This window comes from Schistocerca serialis, chromosome 5 (genome assembly GCF_023864345.2).
Source record: "Schistocerca serialis cubense isolate TAMUIC-IGC-003099 chromosome 5, iqSchSeri2.2, whole genome shotgun sequence".
NCBI classification, from domain to species: domain Eukaryota; kingdom Metazoa; phylum Arthropoda; class Insecta; order Orthoptera; family Acrididae; genus Schistocerca; species Schistocerca serialis.
Window position 1 is genome coordinate 312,515,942 of NC_064642.1, and position 23,143 is coordinate 312,539,084.

The following is a 23,143-nucleotide window of genomic DNA, read 5'->3' on the forward strand; positions in this document are numbered from 1 at the left end:
TGATAAGAAGTTATACAAGTGTGTCATTAATTCCTTCACATCTCAGACGAATGTGCATCCTATTGTATCCTCCCCTCATTCTACAATATGTTAGTCCAAACTACATACTAGCAGTGATGTGGTCTACTTGTAACGCAAATTTTGAATTTAAATGTGATGTGTGATGCTCAAACTGCATATTGTTAGTATTTAAGTCATAAAAGGTTCCTGCTTTTATTTTGCTGTGTACTCACATAATACATCAGACATCCTATGATGCACTTGGACCATTTTCAGTGATGAAGTCAATTATTTACAAACTTTTTTACACAGCAGTGTTGATAGGCCAAAGAAGAAACACAGCTCCAAGTTACAGTGTAATAATTTAATGAATGATATGACACAAATAAGTTTTTTCAGTAAGTTTATGCATTTTAAAATATTTTCAGATGACTAGCTTTTATATGTATAATGCTCTTTCAGTTCAAAATCATTGCAAATACAGCACTATTTGCAAAAGAACAGTTCAAACATTAATATACAGTTCAACGTGACAACTGACAACTTTTAACATTTCAACTGTAACTTTATATCTCAGGCAGAAATAATGAAACACAAGAATAACATTTTTTTTCCAAATGGGGCCTGGCAGAGCAAGTTTATTCACATGTTGCCTTTATCATCTGCTTTCTGCTGCCAACCTTGAGACACAACTGCGCCCACACACACACACACACACACACACACACACACACACACACACACACACAAATAATTTTAAATATTTTTTTAAATATTTTATTTAAGACATCTTAATTTTAAAAAAAGTAGGATTCTTGTGTATAGCATAAGTGTGCGCAATTTCACTCATTCTCTCATTCAGTCACGCATAACAAATATACTACATCATCCCTCATTTTGCAAGTTTACCAGCATTTCATTAATAATGCACTGGCCAGTGAGCAATATATAATATATACATTCAGGCCTCACCATTTGATTTAATCAAATTTTGTCCATTGAGTCTGTGATTTCTTTAACGTGGCATCACTAAGATCAACCAAATTTTCAAATATATTATTTGATTGCTGTACATTACTTGATGAATTAGGCTTTGTGTTGCCATTCTGAATGCTTAAGTTATTGAAGTCTAAACCATACTCTCTTAGTAAATCTAGATCTTGACTGCTTGTTACTGCTCCAGAGACAGATGTTTGAGAGAATGTCTTTGACGATGGGCTGGGGGCACTGAAAGTACAGTTTGTTGCCTTTTGAATATTTTTAGGATCTGCTGAGAAAAATGTGCTTTGACCTGTCTGCAGTCTGTTAGCAGCTAAAAGATGTGCTGTTGATGCTGAGTAAAGGAAGCTTCTGTTGCCAGCTGGTGGTGGTGTACTTTCAAGGACAGGACTTTTTTCCATTGCTGATGGAACAAAATAAGGATATAAAGGGTTAGTTAGGCCTTCAAGAGCGATATGTTTCTGTGAAGATGGTTGGAAATTCCCAGCACTTGAAGAAATTCCATTATCACCTCCTTGGTCTCTTGATAACAGAGGATCAAAATCTTCATCACTGGGTGTAGAGTCCAGACGTATAAGATCAGCTTCTGCACCAGGCTAAAGGATGACATAATGAAACACCATTAAACTCCTTTTTAAAAAATAAATTAATAAAAATGTCATGACACATATCAAAAGTTATAATAATTGGATAATTAATTATCATTTAAAACAATTCAATACTTCTTTGCGCAATGCAGTATATGAACAAAAGAAAATGCCAAAATACAAGCATAATGGAAATAAAAGCAAACATTTTAATTCCCTTTGGCCATTAGCTGCATCTGCACATTTGACACACATTTTATTGAGATAGTTTTTAGTTGTGGATTTACTAAATTACTTGTAAATCGAATTATAGCTGCCAGACTAACTGTATGGCTTGCTGAAAAACAGCTGAATACAACACAATAATAACCATCAGAAGATTCTAAAGAGTCCAGATGTAATGAAAAAGCGCACATTGAATTACTAACACTCTGACATGGTGAAATATTGCAGTGAGAAGAAATGGGGAACGGTGAAAATTCTTACACTTCTGCAAAAGGAAAGATAAGGCAATGTGTTGCAGCCATGATCTGTCCAATAATTTTGTGAGCAACTACATAAGACAAGACCAGATATTATCTCAAGGAAAAAACCTCCAAAGCCCTAGATCTGTTCCAGCTCGACAGCTCAGCTGGGCAGCTGCGGGCACTGGCGGGCAAGACTGAGTTAACAGCTTGCGCACTGCATGCAGTATCACACGTGGACAGGACTGGACAAGCAGTTTACATGCAGCACTGTGCACAAGACACTGGCCAAGGAGGAGACCATGTACAAGGCAATACAGGGTGACTGACTCACTATAATTAACAAAAAAAAACATTAATAAAAGCCAAATATATGAACATTTTATTTAGATTGAAAAATACATTTCCGTTTACCTACAATTACTGAAATATAGGGTGTCAGTCCTCGAGCTACTGCAAGGTGCGGAACACTCTTAAAAGTTGGGCCATGCAGCTTTTACTCTCCTCATTACAAAAAACAGCTGTTCACAACCGTATGTTGAGCCAAACGTTCATATAATGTCAGCAAAATTTCTGTGTAATTTGCGAAAGTATTCTGCATGAAGATCACAATACTATCTTACCAAATTTATTATGTTGCAATATCTGTCCTTGAGCAGTGCGCCATTTTGCAAATCTATTACTTCTAGTTACATTTCTGAAGGAACAGCATCTGGCACAACTAAAAATCAACAATTAATAGCTCCTTTCCTTGAAGTGCCATATTTAAGCTTTTTAAATGTCCTGTAATGTCAGTTTGGAACGCCAGGTCCGCTAACCATGTCTCATCACTGAGTGATGGTTGCCTCTCTCCTTTCATTTCTGTAAACAATGCAATTTCTCCCCAAATTGCAAAAAAAAGTAGATTGAGAACTTTACCTCTGCTGAGTCAGCACATTTAACATTTTCAGCACAAATGGTTTCCTGGTGCACAAAACAGTGTATGCTTGATATTTCTTTCCAAGCTTCCATCTTGATTTTTTTCCTTCAGATGAGTAATGAAACCTTGGTGACTCCCAAACATTTGTGCTATACCATCAGTTGCCACAGAACAGACCCTATTCCATGGCAAGCAAGTTTTTTTACAGACTCACAGACAACCTTAAATATGTCATGATCTGTGGTTGTATACTACAACGGTCTCACATCTAGCAGCTCCTCAAAAAACTATAGTTCCAAATCAATGCTCCTCACAAATATTGAAAGCTGAACAACGTCTGTGACATCTGTGGTTTCATCAAGGACTAACGACACAGCTATAAAAGTCTGGCACTTCTGCGGATCCAACAAGATACCATCTGCTTGTAGAACCGAACTCCTTCAAATCTTGTAACATCTGCTGGCACTAAGCACTTGACGATGGTGAGCATACATGATTTCACCAAGGGACCCATTGAGAAGAGTGTTCTAGTTGTTGCAATGACATGTGCAACTTTGTAGCTTGCTTGAAATGCAGAATCTGTTGAATCTTCATCAACATCAGTAATCGACAATAGTTCATAAAACATATGTAGTAAATGAAATCTGTATAGATACAGAAAAGAAGAAGAACCTATTCATTTGTCATATTTATATTTTGGGTCAGATTTATTTGCTGCTGAACATTGCCCTACAGTGTGACAAAAAGTTGTTTTCTTGCATTACTGTCCAGCTCATCTTACTGTGTAGCGTGAAGAGACATGTAGTGACACACAAGACACAGAGGCAACCCATTTTTCCCATTGGGAAGAAAAGTTTTTGTTTGTTGAGAAAAATTTTTTGTTGCAAGTAATCTATCTCTATTTCCAACCAACAGCTCAATACATAGTATCAACACTAGGAATAATAACAACTTGGCAAAAATGGCAGGCAGGGCTGCTTCTAGAACTCACTGTCATCACTACATCCACTACGAAGCACAAGCAACAGGCATGTAATGCAGCAGTGTGCATGCACAGTGAAATGACCATTGTGGATTGTCTACCCCCAGCACCTGCTCACTGGGCAAGCCCATGAGTGCCTGCAGGTACCCATGCCCCAAGGGGCTGACTTGGAACAACCTGCCCCAAACAGCAATGACAGGTAAAGGAATTAAGGAGGAAAAGATGGTAGAAAGACAGGAAAGAGGGATGTGTGTCTGAAAATTGGAATATGAGAACGGCAAAATAGTATTTCAGAAATTAGTAAAGAGAAACCTACCAAGGGAAGAAATGCAGTCAATAATGGAAGAATGGACAAGGTTATAAACAATTTTGGTGGAAGCTACAGAAAAGGTGTGCAGAACAAACAGTGATATGAAAATGTGGAAAGAAAAACCCTGGTGGAATAATCGTGCAAGGGAGTAAGTCATAAAGAAAAATGAAGTATTTCACGAGAGAACAAAGGAAGTATGGAAGAAAAACACTGATATGAAGAAAGTGTTAAGAGAGAGGCAGCACAACAGAAGAGGAAATGGATGCAAGTGCAGACAAAAATGATGCAAGAGGACAGTGAGGAGCATAGGAAGGCCCCCCACAAAATGGTGAAGGCTAATAAGAGAGGTCTGATTGAAAATGTCAGGATGATCAATAAAGAATCAAAAGAAGTTGAGAATGTACAGAAAATCAAAGAGATGTTGAAGTAATATATTTTCCCAATGGAAAAGTAGAAGAGGGAAATGAGGAGCCAGAGAATGAGGATGATGACAAGATGGATCTAACATGGACAGAAGTGGAGGAAGTGATAAAGACTCTGAAAGGAGGCACTGCATCTGGGCAGAATGAGATAAGTATGGAGATAGTGAGGGCATCTGGCACTGCTGGAGTGCCGTGGTTTTATCGAGTGATGAGAACAAACTGTATGGAAAGAAAAGACGATGCCCAAAGACTGGAAAAAAGGGATAATAGTGCCTGTTTTAAGAAGGGCTGCAGGAGACTATGTCAAAATTATAACCATCTTATTTTGCATGTCATGCTACCAAAATATTCGAGAAGATTTTGGAAAGGAGAGAGCAGGAGGAGGACAGAGAGGAATAATATGAATTTAACCCAGGAGGGTCACTGACTGTGGATCTAATATTTAGTATAATACAGTTCCACTAGAGACACTGTAAATATATTAAGGATTTACTAACAAATTTCCTGGATATTTAAGAGGAATATGATCATACCAAAAGAAGCAATATCTATGAAACCATCCAGAAAAAGGGGAATTGGAAGCAAGACTATGAAAAGAATGAAGGAAATATATCAGTGAAGTGTGAACTGTGTAGAGTAGGAGGAGAGAAGATGGAGTGGTCTGAAGAGAAAAATGAGACGAAGCGAGAGAATTAATACTGTTACAGATGAAACAATGACAGAGGTGGCAGTGCGAATCAGAGATGAAAATATGAAAGCAACCGTGTTTGCAGATGATTTAACTGTGTGGGGAAATGGAGAAGGAAAGGACAAGAAAACTGGGACAGTATGGACTGAAATTTAATTCAAAGAAGTGTGAAGTGATGGTGATTGCGAGAATAAGAATAGAGCATCAACAGATATTAATATTAGAGGACAACTACTAAAGAAAGAGGAAAGTTTCAAGTATCTGGGAAGCATAATAAAGACACAGCAGGAAAAATGGTAAGGATACAAATGAAGGGGAAAGCAAGACCATTAGTTTCCTGTAAAATGTCAAAAGCCTGGTCTGGAGCATGGACATAACATAAAAAAGTAAGCAAATGTAATATCAAGCCTATTGTGCATCAGAAACATGGGTAACGAAGAAAAGGCAGGTGAGCATAATACAGGCTTGCAAAATGGAATTTCAAAGAAGTAGAATACGATTTACTAGATGGAACAACATGGCAAGAGAAATAGTGAAAGAGGAGCCTATGCAAGAGACCACAGAAAAGACAGATTAAGATGGTATAGGTATGTTAAAAGAGACAAGGACTCGAGACAACATACAGCACTTCTTATTAAATAAAACAGTAAACCAGTGAAAAACTGCTTTTAATAAACAAAACACGCAGCATTTCTTATTAAATAAAACAGTAAACTAGTAAAAAACTGAAATATCTTCTGGGTGGGGGGGGGGGGGGGGGGGGACAGCTGGATGTGTAGAAGATGGACAAACGGCTGTGAGGCAGGCATTCCCAGATAATGGTGACATCAGGTGAGGAGTTCAAGCAGAAATAAGAGACCTTCAATGGAGATGAAGACTGAAAGACAGAAATAGTTGAAGTATAAACATGGTACATGACTATAAAGTAACACTAGTTAATGTAATTACCATGTTGAAATAATTATTAATTTCATTGACAATAATTAATAGCTAAAGTATTTCCATCTGTGTAAACAGAAACTTCAAGAACGACAGATGACTTAAATAGGTACATCAGAATAATCATTTTTGCATATGTAATCACAGCTTTTAAACCTCAAGATATGGAAACAAAGAGGCCCCATATTGTTCTCAGGGAACTTTTTTCCATGTGGTTGGTATGTGACTTTACACAGTTTCAACAAAAACTGCTAAGGGCTGTGATGAATAATTTTCTGATCAGCCATATCTTAGACATGTTTAATGGGTGACAAATATGCAATATCTTAGACATGTTTAATGGGTGACAAATATGTACGTCAGGGAAGAAATGGAATATGTTGTGCTCAAAAAGGTGCACTCCTGTAACCTGCTAAGTAGCAAGGTATTATACTGCTGAAATGTTCCATCTATAGAAGCAAAAGGTAGGGGTAAAACCTTTTGCACTGAAACTACTTTGACCGAGTAGTTAAAGGCAGGTTACCATGAATACACAAGAATTAAGATCCATGTTTTATGTTTGCATCTTGCTTTTGACATATGTGGTGCTTCCTTCACTTTCGCAAAGCTGCAGTCAGACAGTTCTGCTAAGCACTGCCTTCTAAAGGCTGGCAGTAGTGTTCTGAGAATAGGCATTTAAAAACAGTCAAGTCAACACATGTTTACACTTGGCCTTATCCAGTTCTTGTATTCCCCTGTGTTCAGGTGTTATTTTTATTTCTCTAGTTTTACTGTATGTAGTGCTTACAATAGCACTATCTCATCTCAGTTCAAGATAAACATATTGAATCAGCCCTTGTGCCAGACTTCAATCAGATCAAACCTTTATCACGTACACGCCTCATACAATTAAAGACTGTGACATAGGTGAGTTGTCTGTTCCAACAGACTTACAAAATTAATCTACAGTTATAATACACATTGTGTTACTTCTTCATAAAGATACTATGACAAAATATTTATCATTCAATGAAATGGTCTATGGTTATAATACACATGGTGTTACATCCCCAGACAGATGCTTTGTATTTTACGTGGTTATCATTCAAGAAATCGTCTATACTACAGAAGCATTCACTTACTGTAGTAGCATTTGCTTTTCAGATATTCTTCCAGGTCTGTGTCAGTACTTATTAGTCTTGGGTCACACTTCCCATTCCAGATCTTATTTATAAATTTCATGTCCATGTAATGTGGAGTTTTTTCATGCAGTTTTAACCTGTGGCTAGATAACACGTAACTTACTCTATGTCTAGTCTCATACTGATGCAAGAAGCAGTGGTCCCAGAAAAAATATATACATGCTTGGAATGGACATTAAATTTATCTTTTGAAACGAAGGTCTGCAGCCCCCCCCCTTCTCTTTTTTTAGTGCCACCATGGCTCAAATGACCTTTCTCTGTATTCTAAAAGCTTTGAGTAAATCAGTTTCATTAGAACCACCACAAAATTATGCTATACCTAATTACTGAAACAAAATATGCATAATGTTGAGTTTTTTTACAGCTCAATCAGTGATATTGTTCACATGCCCACTGTAATAGTAAACGGTTGTGAAAACACACTTGACCTCTTGCCAACTAATAATCCTGAGCAAGTAATGAGCATCAAAACAGATACAGGGATTAGTGAACATAGGATTGTCATAGCAAGACTGACTACCGTAACTCTAAAATTCTACAAAAATAAATGAAAAATATACTCATTCAAAAAAGCAGATTAAAATTCCTTGATGCCTTCCTGAGAGACAATTTCCACTCCTTCCAAATTTACAATGTACATATAGACCAGATGGGGCTCGAATTTAAAAAGTAATACTGACAGCAATTGAGATATTTATACAAAATAAATTAACAAGTGATATAATTAATCCCACTTGGTACATACAACAGGTCACAACACTGTTGCACAAACAATGAAAGAAGCATTCCAAATTTAAACAAATGTAAAATTCCCAAGATTGGCAATCTTTTACAAAAGCTCAAAATTTAGCACAAAATTCGGTGCCACATGCTCGTAATAGTTCCCACCATGAAACTTTGTCTTGAGACCTGGCAGAAAATCCACAGAGATTCTAGTTGTTTGTGAAGTATGTTAGCCCCAAGACACAATCAATGCCTTCTCTATGCGATACAAATGGAAATACTAACAATGGAAGTGCTACTAAAGCAGAGTTACAAACACAGTGTTCCGAAATTCATTCATCAACGACAACAAAACAAATATTCCAGAATTCGAATGAAAAACAGCTGCCAACATGAGTAAGTAAGAAGCAGATATCCTCGGAGTAGTGAAGTAACTTGAATCACTTAATAAAAGCAAGTCTTCTGGTTCACACTAAATATCAACTAGATTTCTTTCAGAGTATGCTGATGCAATAGCTCTGTACATAATTGTATACAACCACTCACTTGATGAAAGATCTGTACCCAAAGACTGCATGCACAGATCACAACAATAGTCAAGAACGGTTACAGGAGTAATCCCCTAAATTTCAGGTGCATATCATTAATGTCTATATGCAGCACAATTTTGGAACACATACTGTGTTTGAACATTATGATTTACCTTGAAGAGGACAGTTTCTTGACGAAGTCAACACAGATTTAGAAAACAATGTTCTTGTGAAAACACAACACAACAAAACACACAGTGTTGAATGCTGCCAACAAGGGATTTCCAACTGATTCCGTGTTTCTAGAATTCCACAAGGCTTTTGACACTACACCTCACAAGTGGCTTATAATCAAACTGCATGCTTATGGTATATTGTCTCAGTTACGTGACTGGATTTGTTATTGCCTGTCAGAGGGGGGGGTCACACTTCATAGTAATTGATGCAAAGTCATCAAGTAAAACAGAAGTGATTTCTAGTGTTCCCCAAGGTAGTGTTATAGGCCCTCTGCTGTTCCTTATCTACATAAACGAATTTAGGAGAAAATCTGAGCAGCCATCTTAGGTTGTTTGCACATCATGCTGTCATTTAATGTCTAGTGAAGTCATCAGAAGATCAAAACCAATTGCAAAATGATTTAGATATCTATCTTGCAAAAATTGGCACCACATCTTCTAAAGAGATTACTTACACTGCACTTGTCTATCCTCTTTTGGAGTAATGTTGCGCAATGTGGGATCCTTACCATATAGGATTAACAAAGTAAAACGAGAAAGTTCAAAGAAGAGCAGCATGTTTTGTATTATTGAGAAATAGGGGAGAGGATGTCATGGACATGGTACAGGATTTGGGGTGGACATCATTAAAACAAAGGCATTCCTCACTGCAGCGGGAAAGATATAGGTGTTTGTTTTTTCCATGCACTGTTCACAAGTGGAATAACAGAGAATTATTGTGAAGGTGGATCGATGAACCCTCCACCAGGCACATAAGAGTGATTTGTAGTGTATCGATCTAGGTGCAGATGTGGATGTGGTTGTAGATATTATATAATACATTCATGACATAAATGAGATTGTTCAGCCTACTCAGTACGCTGTCCACATGATTACTCCACAATATATATTTATTTCCTTGCACACCAAGGAATCTTACTCAGTTTCAATGTCCAGTTTTTTGACCATATAATGTATTTCATTTACGCACTGTGCAGATTGTTGTGTGGTGAAATTAGAAATTTCTGTTTATGTAAAGTTTAATGTAAAATTATTATTTTTGATCCAAGTCTCTGCTTCCCCAAATGTCTCCTCAATACGACAAACTATTGCTGTTAAGTATTCTGTATACAGGATGGTATTGGACAGAACCTGGCATGGCATATCATGTATATATTACAAAAGTAGTAGCGGTCCTAATATTGAACATTGCAGAACACCTGATTGTGTGTGATCCCAATTGCTGTGGCTTGTTGGATCTTGATAACCACTATTTGATACTGCTTTTGGAACTCAGGTTCATACAAACTCTTAATTATTATGTACTTTTTATTTTAATCATATTGGACCGAAGCTAATGAAGAAACTGGATATTGTTTTCCAATTTTTATCATGGATGAATATTTCCATTTCCTCCACGATGTCCATTTTTCTTGCTCGTCACTGAAGTAAGCTTACTTTATGATCATTAGCTATTGCAACACTGTGTCCTGTTTCATTTATATGGTTCACTACAGCTGACTTGTTATGCTTATCAAGTCTGAAACTGTCACTATGTGCTTTAGCTGATCGCGAGATGTCATGCACCAGTTTCTTCCTTAAGTTGTAGGTGACACCAAAAGTGATCCTGATATCTGTTTTCTTACACAAATTGACAATTTTGTCTGCATTTCAGCCTAAATGTGGTATAGTTACATGCGTAGGTTTTTGTCATTGTCGTTTTTGGTGGTGGTGGTCATGTCAATTTGTTTGTTTTTGCTTTTTGTTGTGTTTTGTAAAAGTGCATCTATTTCATGTTCATAATAAACACTGTTATGTGCAATGGATTTGATTGTGTTCATTTCTGTCTTTGTTCAGGCCGCCACTTGTTTCTACCAAACAGTGCAGCTGCTTGTAATGTCATGTTTTAAGTGTCTTTTGCAAATTTATGAACAGTAGTTAATGAGATCCAATAAGCCATAGCAATTTAGCCATCTTAACACACTAAAAGAAGGAAGTGATTTCGTAAGAACAAAGTGCGTGATTACAGTACTTACACTTATTTATGCGAACAGCGGACCAACAAACAAAATGAATACTCCCTCCTATTAGGTTATCTATCCCTTTCTCCAAAAGATGACAACAGCACATGCCATGACTGTACAGTATAACTTTAATGTCTGTCTGTATTTTTGCTGTTTTTATATTGTCACTGCAGTCAGAACATGAGGTTTACATCTTGAAACATGTTACTTCATTAAATAATTTAAGTAAGTCACCAATATTTTGATCAGTAGTGAACACTGAAAACCTTTTCATATTTTTGAAACACTCATGTTCGATTAACAGTTGACATGGCTTTAAATTGAATTGAGGCTTGATAATGATACAAGTAGTGCTGGATGGTCTGATTCTCATAAATCTAAAATAAATTTTTCTTTTACATTATAATTGTAACTACACCAGTTGAAGCAGTTGTTGTTGCTCTGGAACATTGGTCATAATATAGATTTAAGTCATTCATGGCTATCAGGTTCTTTAAATATGAATCACATTTGCTATCAGTTCTTACACCCATGTGGAAGTCAGCCATACAACTGCTTTCTTATTCAGTTTTTCTGTTTTTAGTTTATGTAACAGTGTTAAATTTACCTAGGAATTACAGAGCTTATATGATACCCTGGGATACTGATGACATGCTGATGTTATACTTTTTTTAGCAACAGTAGAACTCTTAACACACAATGCTTTTCAGGCAAATTCGTTTATGATGTTTACAGCTACAGCGGTGATTTAATGGGAAATGTCACACTACAAACAAAGTTACAGTTCAACGCTACCAAGTGTAACTGTTATGACATACAATTCAAGATTCCGAGATGAGGTTGCACGTAAAGTCTGAAAGAGTGAGAAAAGGACAACTGAAATGCGCAAAGTCACTGTGTTGCAGCCAAAGTATAGAAAACAGGAATGACAGTGATACAATAACAACATTTACATGATGATGATAATACTTTAAATTAGAATGTGACATACTACATCAGATGATAATTTTGGTAACAAGAGAAATCAACATTGTAATGTGAGGCTCGAATTTACATTTGATAGATAAGAAGGGATTATTATTCAGGACTGTTGACATTAGTAGGTCATCAAGTGGAACAGTGTGATTTGATGTTGTTACAAACTAAAAACAAACATAACAATGAAAATCTCACTTTAAAAATACTACAAGAAGTCAGGGCTGCCATGAATGAGTCTAAATTAGAACACATTTACTTCCTCACTCAAGAAGACAGTGTGAGTAAATGGTGATAGAACAATTCAAAAACAAATGCTATGTTACATGGCAATGACTGCACCAATGCAGAACAATGAATAAAGGACACGGGTACAACTGGTGAATGGTGAGTTCCTACAAAGCATAAGGAAATTCCACTGTGACCCATTCTTTCTCACAATGTTACAATTTTGTTATCATTAAGAAAGAAATGCTTAGGATGTACAGAAATGAATGTGTGTTATTACAGAACTAAGTTTACATCGCTTTTGGTATGGAGCAATTTCACTCAGTGTTTCCTTTGTGCATCTGTGTTTCTTAACACAAGAATGTACTTGACTGCCCCTCCTTTCCACATCCAAATTAAGCCTTTAGTAGGGCCTGTTCACAGAGTTAGATGGTTAAAATGGTCACCTAGTGACACAATGCAGTGCCGAATGTACCATGAATATATTCTTCAGAAATGATAACCGAATCTAAGTAAAATCAAGAGAGAATGAGGAGGATATGGCATGTAGGTGAAAGATTTCACCATTGTTACGTTACACCATAACAAATGCTCCCAATAGAAAACTGCTATGGACTGCAGATATGGTGTGCAGATGTCCTTGACTGTTTCAACCCTCGAGCTGCAGATGACATGCATGTGCACATTCAGCTCTTTTCATACAATTCCATGAAACAACATGCTGTTATTGCGCAGGATATAATTTCTGGGCTATTTGTATCTTGGAAGTCACTTATTTTCCCACTGAATCTTTTTCTGTTGCTCTGGAACAATGGGAGTCACATTTTACACATTCTCAAGCCTCACACACACAATTATAAATATATATTCCCACACCAGAAATTTTGTAACTATTTTGGTGAGCTTGTGTATGTAACCTTGCTTCAAGGTGTACTACATTCAGAAAAATTAACAGTAATTTATCCTGCATTTATTTTATAACACAGAATGAAATTTTCCTATTTCCCACATTATGTGCGTTAAATGCCAATTCAAAATCAATTCTAAAATCAGTTTTTTGTTTTCTTTTACATTCCTTTTACACAATCCTTGTAACTATTCTAACTAGTGAACAAAATTGGTCCGTGATTATATACAGAAACGTTGGAAAATCATCCGCAGTTGGAGGGTTTTCTTTCTTTCTTTTTTTTATTTTATTTTTTTTAAAAATAAGCTTCTCAAATGGAGTTACTCATGGAAGAGATATATTGTAACGCATGTAGTACAGTTATGATTAATTCAAAATTCTGCCATTTTCCTTGTGGCACATTGACAGAGCTCAGAGAAAATTTTTTTTGAAAGTAAAAGGCTGCAAAATGCAAGGTCAAGTTTACAAAATGTTGAGAACAGTACTTGAGAGGGGGGGGGGGATCCACAAGAATACATGATACCAATGCCTCTCACACTGAGTATTTTACCACTTTTTTGGAAAATGTGTATTATAATGTGCTTCTAGTCATGTATATGTAAGATTGAATTCCAACACATCAAACCTATGCTTGTATTTCTTAAGCACCCTATAAGAGAGGCAAGAAACTGGAGGCGCTAGATGCTACAATCAAAGCTTCTACTACTATCAAAGCTTCTACAACATTTGTAAGAGGAGTTCTATGACAGACTTGTTTAGCTAACAAAAGGGAAAGTGACAAGCAACATCTTGCCAATCTGAAAAGATACCACTACTTTTCATGAAGAGCATTACATAAAAGGGAGGATTCTAAAAAATGGCTTCATTCAATAGAAAGAACTTAACATGCGGGTCTTCAGTTTCTCCCCCTATATTTTATGGCAAAATAATCCACAGATGTACTGCTGGCTGTTGAAGTCTTTACAGCACAATACTTTGGCAACAGATCCTGTCACCCCCTTTAGGTATGCTAATGAACTGACTGTACACTCAGAGACCACTTATAACCTCCCACCACAGCCCTCCATCCCAGTGTTCCATCTATGTCAGTTCAGCTGTACACCTGACGACAACAACAACAACGGAATTGGATCATAAAAAATATTGTGCCCACTGCACAACAGCAGCTGGCAGTTCACTCGGAGATTATTTTGTCAAACGTAATATAGACAGCAACAACGAGGTGAAAAAATCTGCTATTTTGGCCTGCACTGTAGCATAATTATTCCATATATTTCATGTACTTGCACATTTCAAGATTGCACACAAAATTCCACATATGGTGACATGGCAGCCTATTCATTTTTATGTCAGGATCTCTCTCTCTCTCTCTCTCTCTCTCTCTCTCTCTCTCTCTCCTCTCTCTCTCTCTCTCTCTATGACATTGTCAAATGAGGAAGAAAGTGAAACCTAGAGGGAGCTGATCTGCGTGTAAAAGAATGGAAGAAAGCATCTACGTTGTTCTCCCAGCCAACCTAAACTGAGAAAGAACATATCGCTGTTCAGTTATTACATGGTGGACAAAATAAAACTGGCCCATTAACTGTGCATAAATTGTTGTTGTTGTGGTCTTCAGTCCTGAGACTGGTTTGATGCAGCTCTCCATGCTACTCTATCCTGTGCAAGCTTCTTCATCTCCCAGTACCTACTGCAACCTACATCCTTCTGAATCTGCTTAGTGTATTCATCTCTTGGTCTCCCTCTACGATTTTTACCCTCCACGCTGCCCTCCAATGCTAAATTTGTGATCCCTTGATGCCTCAAAACATGTCCTACCAACCGATCCCTTCTTCTAGTCAAGTTGTGCCACAAACTTCTCTTCTCCCCAATCCTATTCAATACCTAATCATTAGTTACGTGATCTACCCACCTTATCTTCAGCATTCTTCTGTAGCACCACATTTCAAAAGCTTCTATTCTCTTCTTGTCCAAACTGGTTATCGTCCATGTTTCACTTCCATACATGGCTACACTCCATACAAATACTGTCAGAAATGACTTCCTGACACTTAAATCTATACTCGATGTTAACAAATTTCTCTTCTTCAGAAACGCTTTCCTTGCCATTGCCAGTCTACATTTTACATCCTCTCTACTTCGACCATCATCAGTTATTTTACTCCCCAAATAGCAAAACTCCTTTACTACTTTAAGTGTCTCAGTTCCTAATCTAATTCCCTCAGCATCACCCGATTTAATTTGACTACATTCCATTATCCTCGTTTTGGTTTTGTTGATGTTCATCTTATATCCTCCTTTCAAGACACTGTCCATTCCGTTCAACTGCTCTTCAAAGTCCTTTGCTGTCTCTGACAGAATTACAATGTCATCGGCGAACCTCAAAGTTTTTACTTCTTCTCCATGAATTTTAATACCTACTCCGAATTTTTCTTTTGTTTCCTTTACTGCTTGCTCAATATACAGATTGAATAACATCGGGGAGAGGCTACAACCCTGTCCCACTCCTTTCCCAACCACTGCTTCCCTTTCATGCCCCTCGATTCTTATAACTGCCATCTGGTTTCTGTACAAATTGTAAATAGCCTTTCGCTCCCTGTATTTTACCCCTGCCACCTTCAGAATTTGAAAGAGTATTCCAGTTAACGTTGTCAAAAGCTTTCTCTAAGTCTACAAATGCTAGGAACGTAGGTTTGCCTTTTCTTAATCTTTCTTCTAAGATACGTCGTAGGGTTAGTATTGCCTCACGTGTTCCAACATTTCTACGGAATCCAAACTGATCTTCCCCGAGGTTCGCTTCTACAGTTTTTCCATTCGTCTGTAAAGAATTCGCGTTAGTATTTTACAGCTGTGACTTATTAAACTGATAGTTCGGTAATTTTCACATCTGTCAACACCTGCTTTCTTTGGGATTGGAATTATTATATTCTTCTTGAAGTCTGAGGGTATTTCGCCTGTCTCATACATCTTGCTCACCAGATGGTAGAGTTTTGTCATGACTGGCTCTCCCAAGGCCATCAGTAGTTCTAATGGAATGTTGTCTACTCCCGGGGCCTTGTTTCGACTCAGGTCTTTCAGTGCTCTGTCAAACTCTTCACACAGTATCTTATCTCCCATTTCATCTTCATCTACATCCTCTTCCATTTCCGTAATATTGTCCTCAAGTACATCGCCCTTGTATAGACCCTCTATATACTCCTTCAACCTTTCTGCTTTCCCTTCTTTGCTTACATACAAGTGGTTCTCTTCTCTCCAAAGGTCTCTTTAATTTTCCTGTAGGCAGTATCTATCTTACCCCTAGTGAGACAAGCCTCTACATCCTTACATTTGTCCTCTAGCCACCCCTGCTTAGCCATTTTGCACTTCCTGTCGATCTCATTTTTGAGACGTTTGTATTCCTTTTTGCCTGCTTCATTTACTGCATTTTTATATTTTCTCCTTTCATCAGTTAAATTCAATATTTCTTCTGTTACCCAAGGATTTCTATTAGCCCTCGCCTTTTTACCTACTTGATCCTCTGCTGCCTTCACTACTTCATCCCTCAGAGCTACCCATTCTTCTTCTACTGTATTTCTTTCCCCCATTCCTGTCAATTGTTCCCTTATGCTCTCCCTGAAACTCTCTACAACCTCTGGTTCTTTCAGTTTATCCAGGTCCCATCTCCTTAAATTCCCACCTTTTTGCAGTTTCTTCATTTTCAATCTGCAGTTCATAACCAATAGATTGTGGTCAGAATCCACATCTGCCCCTGGAAATGTCTTACAATTTAAAACCTGGTTCCTAAATCTCTGTCTTACCATTATATAATCTATCTGATACCTTTTAGTATCTCCAGGATTCTTCCAGGTATACAACCTTCTTTTATGATTCTTGAACCAAGTGTTAGCTATGATTAAGTTATGCTCTGTGCAAAATTCTACAAGGCGGCTTCCTCTTTCATTTCTTCCCCCCAATCCATATTCACCTACTATGTTTCCTTCTCTCCCTTTTCCTACTGACGAATTCCAGTCACCCATGACTATTAAATTTTCATCTCCCTTCACTACCTGAATAATTTCTTTTATCTCGTCATACATTTCATCTATTTCTTCATCATCTGCAGAGCTAGTTGGCATATAAACTTGTACTACTGTAGTAGGCATGGGCTTTGTGTCTATCTTGGCCACAATAATGCGTTCACTATGCTGTTTGTAGTAGCTAACCCGCACTCCAATTTTTTTGTTCATTATTAAACCTACTCCTGCATTACCCCTATTTGATTTTGTATTTATAACCCTGTAATCACCTGACCAAAAGTCTTGTTCCTCCTGCCACCGAACTTCACTAATTCCCACTATATCTAACTTTAACCTATCCATTTCCCTTTTTAAATTTTCTAATCTACCTGCCCGATTAAGGGATCTGACATTCCACGCTCCGATCCGTAGAACGCCAGTTTTCTTTCTCCTGATAACGACGTCCTCTTGAGTAGTCCCCACCCGGAGATCCGAATGGGGGACTATTTTACCTCCGGAATATTTTACCCAAGAGGATGCCATCATCATTTAATCATACAGTAAAGCTGCATGCCCTCGGGAAAACTTACGGCTGTAGTTTCCCCTTGCTTTCAGCCGTTCGCAGTACCAGAACAGCAAGGCCATTTTGGTTAGTGTTACAGGGCCAGATCAGTCAATCATCCAGACTGTTGCCCCTGCAACTACTGAAAAGGCTGCTGCCCCTCTTCAGGAACCACATGTTTGTCTGGCCTCTCAACAGATATCCCTCCGTTGTGGTAGCATCTACGGTACGGCTATCTGTATCGCTGAGGCACGCAAGCCTCCCCACCAACGGCAAGGTCCATGGTTCATGGGGGAGGGTGCATAAATTAGCAATCTTAATATTATGCAATGGCTGTTCTATACAGGGTGTTACAAAAAGGTACAGCCAAACTTTCAGGAAACATTCCTCACACAAAGAAAGAAAATATGTTATGTGGACATGTGTCCGGAAATGCTTACTTTCCATGTTAGAGCTCATTTTATTACTTCTTTTCAAATCACATTAATCATGGAATGGAAACACACAGCAACAGAACGTACCAGCATGACTTCAAACACTTTGTTACAGGAAATGTTCAAAATGTCCTCCGTTAGCGAGTATACATGCATCCACCCTCCGTCGCATGGAATCCCTGATGCGATGATGCAGCCCTGGAGAATAGCGTATTGTATCATGGCCGCCCACAATACGAGCACTAAGAGTCTCTACATTTGGTACCGGGGTTGCGTAGACAAGAACTTTCAAATGTCCCCATAAATCAAAGTCAAGAGGGGTGAGGTCAGGAGAGCGTGGAGGCCATGGAATTGGTCCGCCTCTACCAATCCATTGGTCACCGAATCTGTTGTTGAGAAGCGTACGAACACTTCGACTGAAATGTGCAGGAGCTCCATCGTGCATGAAGCACATGTTGTGTCGTACTTGTAAAGGCACATGTTCTAGCAGCACAGGTAGAGTATCCCGTATGAAATCATGATAACGTGCTCCATTGAGCGTAGGCGGAAGAACATGGGGCCCAATCAAGACATCACCAACAATGCCTGCCCAAACGTTCACAGAAAATCTGTGTTGATGACGTGATTGCACAATTGTGTGCGGATTCTCGGCAGCCCACACATGTTGCTTGTGAAAATTTACAATTTTATCATGTTGGAATGAAGCCTCATCCGTAAAGAGAACATTTGCACTGAAATGAAGATTAACACATTGTTGGATGATTCATTCGCAGAAGTGTACCCATGGAGGCCAATCAGCTGCTGATAGTGCCTGCATATGCTGTACATGGTACGGAAACAACTGGTTCTCCCATAGCACTCTCCATACAGTGATGTGGTCAATGTTACCTTGTACAGCAGCAACTTCTCTGACGCTGACATTAGGGTTATCGTCAACTGCACGAAGAACTGCCTCGTCCACTGCAGGTGTCCTCGTCGTTCTAGGTCTTCCCCAGTCGCGAGTTATAGGCTGGAATGTTCCGTGCTCCCTAAGACACCGATCAATTGCTTCGAACATCTTCCTGTCAGGACACCTTCGTTATGGAAATCTGTCTCGATACAAACATACCGCGCCACGGCTATTGCCCCATGCTAATCCATACATCAAATGGGCAACTGCAACTGGGACGGAAGTCAACTGCAGCTCATGGTGATGCTGACACAGCACAAAAATTTAACTCAACAGATTGTACCAGAAATGCCCACAGACAACTGAATGTGAGCGAGTGTTGCCAGAAAAATCATCACACTTTTTAGTCGCTAGACACAAGTATACTGTTTCCAATGATACCTCAAAACAATACCCTGTTATGTCCAATACCGATGCAGGCTCCAATACCAATGCAGGCTCCAATACTGCAGTCACCCCCGTAATCTCTAACAAATCTGTATACATTACTATGGGACACAAAATAGGACTCCTATAAAAAAACAAGCCTTTCACTGTTCAGTATACAGGATGTCCAAGAAATGTTGCAACAAACTACAACAGATTGTAGAAGATGTCTTGAGAAACAAATCGAGGCTAGCAGCCCATGTACAGAAATGTTATCGAATGGCACTACAAAGTGTCAATATTACTGGCACTGGTGCTTGCCAGTAGGCCACTCTTTCAGCAGCGACTGTGACTTTACACGCTGATGGACTATAGGTGGAACATCTCTGTCTGTTGTCTATTATTCAGCGATTGCAAGTGATTGCCACAATCACCATTGGAGAATTTGTTCCTAGCTGATGTGTAGAAAGGCCTTGTTTACTATGAATGCGATGCTCTGTTGCCTCAGAGGATGATGATTTCGAGTACAGGTTTTTCATCCACAGTTTATCTTTCTTCTGGAACCCTCTGAAACCCCAGCGTTTTTCGGTAAATACGAGAAGAATAAAATGCAGATGGAAATCTGTGTCTGAAACTGTCAACCAATGAAGCAAGAGAGCTTCAGATTCATAAGAGACAAGGCCAGTCTACACAGCAGCTAGCTCCATCTTCTCCACTGGCGATTGTGACACTCAGTCATTATCACTGAATAACAAGCAACATTGTGAGACATGTTGCCTACAGTCCAGTACCACAAAAACAGTCACGTTTGCTGCCAAATGGATAGCCTAGTGACAGAAGCCAATGCTTAACTGTCTCTCTGTAGTGTCATGGGATAACATTTCTGGAAATTAGTTCCTATCCTCAATCTGTTTCTTAAGACACCATCTACAAGCCTTCTAAATATGTCATGATATTTCTGGGACATGCCTTGTAGATGGTCATGTTCACAAACCTATTGCACTTTGAGGCCTTTGTGGAAAATGGAAGCTGACACACTATCATGTCACCATCTAAGTCCACAGCAAAATTCATCAAATTGCTAATGCAGACAGGCCTACAACCACTGCTATGGTTCAGTGTTGAGTGAACGAAGTTACACAATCAAATGCGTGCTAGCAGACAAGATAGCAGTCAACTTGTGCTTTTATCACCTTGACTGCTACAGCATCTGTTTGTTGCTGGGGGTGACCCCCTTCTGCCCACTGGTTCCAAACAAAAATTACTGTTATAGCATCTTTCCCTGCATGAGCTAAATGCTATGGTTTGATAAATTCAATTTCGTATCATTCTACGTTGTTCAAACTCACATCCTAACATTCTGTCCTTTGGTTTTGCAAGGCACAATGTCACCAACTTTATGGTTCCTCTTTAACAAATGTTTGTTGACTGAGTATCTCTGCAGCCTTACTGACTTACTGCTGATACACAGTTTACAAATCCTCTGAATATGGATTCATTCTTTCTGAGTCTTACAATGTATGAAGGGGGTGGCCAAGAGAACCGAAATTATTTTTTAAAAGTTATATTTTTTCAAATTGTTTGTAAAACAACCTTATACCCTTCAATATACCCTCCATTACAACTAATAATATGTCTGAAACATATTTTGTAGTCATCTTTATAAATGGCCAACAGGCCCTCTATCATTTTTTCCTAGACTTCTTAAACATTGTCAAATCGGTATCCTTTCACGCTCCTTTCATGCGTGAAAATAAGAAAAAGTCACACGGAGCCAGGTCAGTCGAGTAAGGTGTGTGGAGCAGCAGAACTATGCCATTGACTTGACTGTTGCTTTGTTTCTGGGTCGTAACCAGAGTGTCATTACTCATCGTCAGTAATGACCTTTCACAGAAACTCTGGATCAGTTTAAACCTGTTGTTTCAAAGCAAGACATGTTTCAACTGAACATTCCTTTTCATTGTTAGCCAGGAGCTGAGGAACTAACTTGGCAGCAACCATTTTCCTTCCCAAATCTTCTGTTAAAATTTGCTAAGCCGAGTTCCAAGATAATCCACTAATCTCGGACAATTAATTAACTGCTTGTTTACAGTCTGTGAGCACAATCTCTCTAATTTTTCCAATATTTTCGTCAAATGGGGCACCCACTTGTACACTTGAGTTTTTGCCTTAGTGTCATCTTGGCAAGCTGTTTTCAACATTAAAACAGTTACAGCAACCTTTGCACCTAGCAGACAATAAAATTTCACAGCTGCATGTTGTTCATTTAAACCTGCCATCATAAAAAATGAAACAAGAACAAAACAGCACTAGTAAAAAAAATCACTCTCCATGAACAGAAAACGCCAGATTGACAACACAGGCACCACTGAACTGGCTATGGGTTGTGCTATACTCGCCTAGCGGCGGAAATGCAAACTACACAAGCTCCATGCATGGCGTTGTTATTCCGCCTTTTTTTTTGGTACCCGCCTCGTATGCTATAATTTGTGAGAATTACAATGCAGGTCTAAGCTACATTGCACTTAACTGACAGTGCATAACTAAATGCTACAAGGTAACCTATCAGAAATACCAAATATCTTACTGAAACATACCAGTTTTTATTAAACACTACAAGATTACACTTCTGGGCTCATTCTACATTTACACTCTTGACACTAAAAGCCAAGATATGTTGTATGACAGAAATAACTTGTATAAATGATTAATGGAAAATCTCTTATAAAGATGTGAAACAAATACTAACAAAGAGATAGAGGGGCTGGCCAGTACTTACCTCAGCTCAGTACAGCCGATAGGTAACACAAAACAGAACAGAAAATTTACATTCCTAGCTTTTGGAACTTTGTTCCTTTCATCAGGGAGGAGAGAGGTGAAAAAAGGGAAGAAGGGAAAGTGGATTTAGTTACTCACAACCCAGGTTCTGAAGCAACAGGGAAAGGTAAACAGGGAGGGTAGCAAGGATGGAGGCATGGTTGTCAGAGGGAAGCCAAAGATATTCTACTGTTAAGTACTGTGCCAGCTTCAAACCAAAGAGGATGCATGCAGAAGTAAAGAGGTATATAGTATAAAGATAAACACAACTATGTAGGATGAAAATATGCGTGAATGGCTAAAGAGGAGAGGGAAAAAGAGGAAGACTGAAGAGTAAATGGGAGTGAGGTTGGTTAACTTTCCTACAGCCTAGGTATTTGTGGCAAACGTATCTGCTCCAGTGACGTATCCCTCAACAATTACACCAATAACCTGACCAGTGCTTTCCTCTCCCGCAACTGTCCTGCACAGACCTTGTCCACAAACAGATCTCCCAAGCAATACATTCCTCCCCGTCCAACAACAATGTTCCTACCCCCAGACAACACAGAAGCATCCCCCTTGTCACTCAATATTATCCTGGCCTCGAATACATCAACAAATTACTCTGCCAGGGATATGACTTTCTCAAGTCAAGCCCTGAAATGAGATCATCCCTTGACAATATTCTCCCCACACCACCCAGAGTTGCCTTTTGTCGCCCCCCCCCCCCCCCCCCCTCCCCCCAACCTTCGTAACATCCTTGTCAAATCCTACAATGTTCCCAGACCACCTTCTCTACCCAACGGTTCCTACCCCCTGTAACTGACCCCGCTGCAAAACCTGCCCCATGCATCCCCCCAGAACCACCTACTCCAGCCCCACTACTGGTAAAACATACACAATTCAAGGCAGGGCCACATGTGAAACAACATGTCATTTATCAGCTGA

General features: G+C 38.7%; 1 protein-coding gene across 2 annotated transcripts in view; it reads right to left on the reverse strand.

Moving 5' to 3' along the window:
• Positions 1-343: 343 nt before the first annotated feature.
• LOC126480811 (DENN domain-containing protein 1A-like) overlaps positions 344-23,143 on the reverse strand; it is a 283,452-nt gene continuing 260,652 nt past the window's right edge. For both annotated transcript variants that reach the window (XM_050104137.1, XM_050104136.1), the window contains one exon: positions 344-1,595. In XM_050104137.1, the coding sequence (XP_049960094.1) occupies positions 981-1,595 (615 nt within the window). In that variant the 3' untranslated portion in view covers positions 344-980. The remainder of the gene's footprint in view (positions 1,596-23,143) is intronic.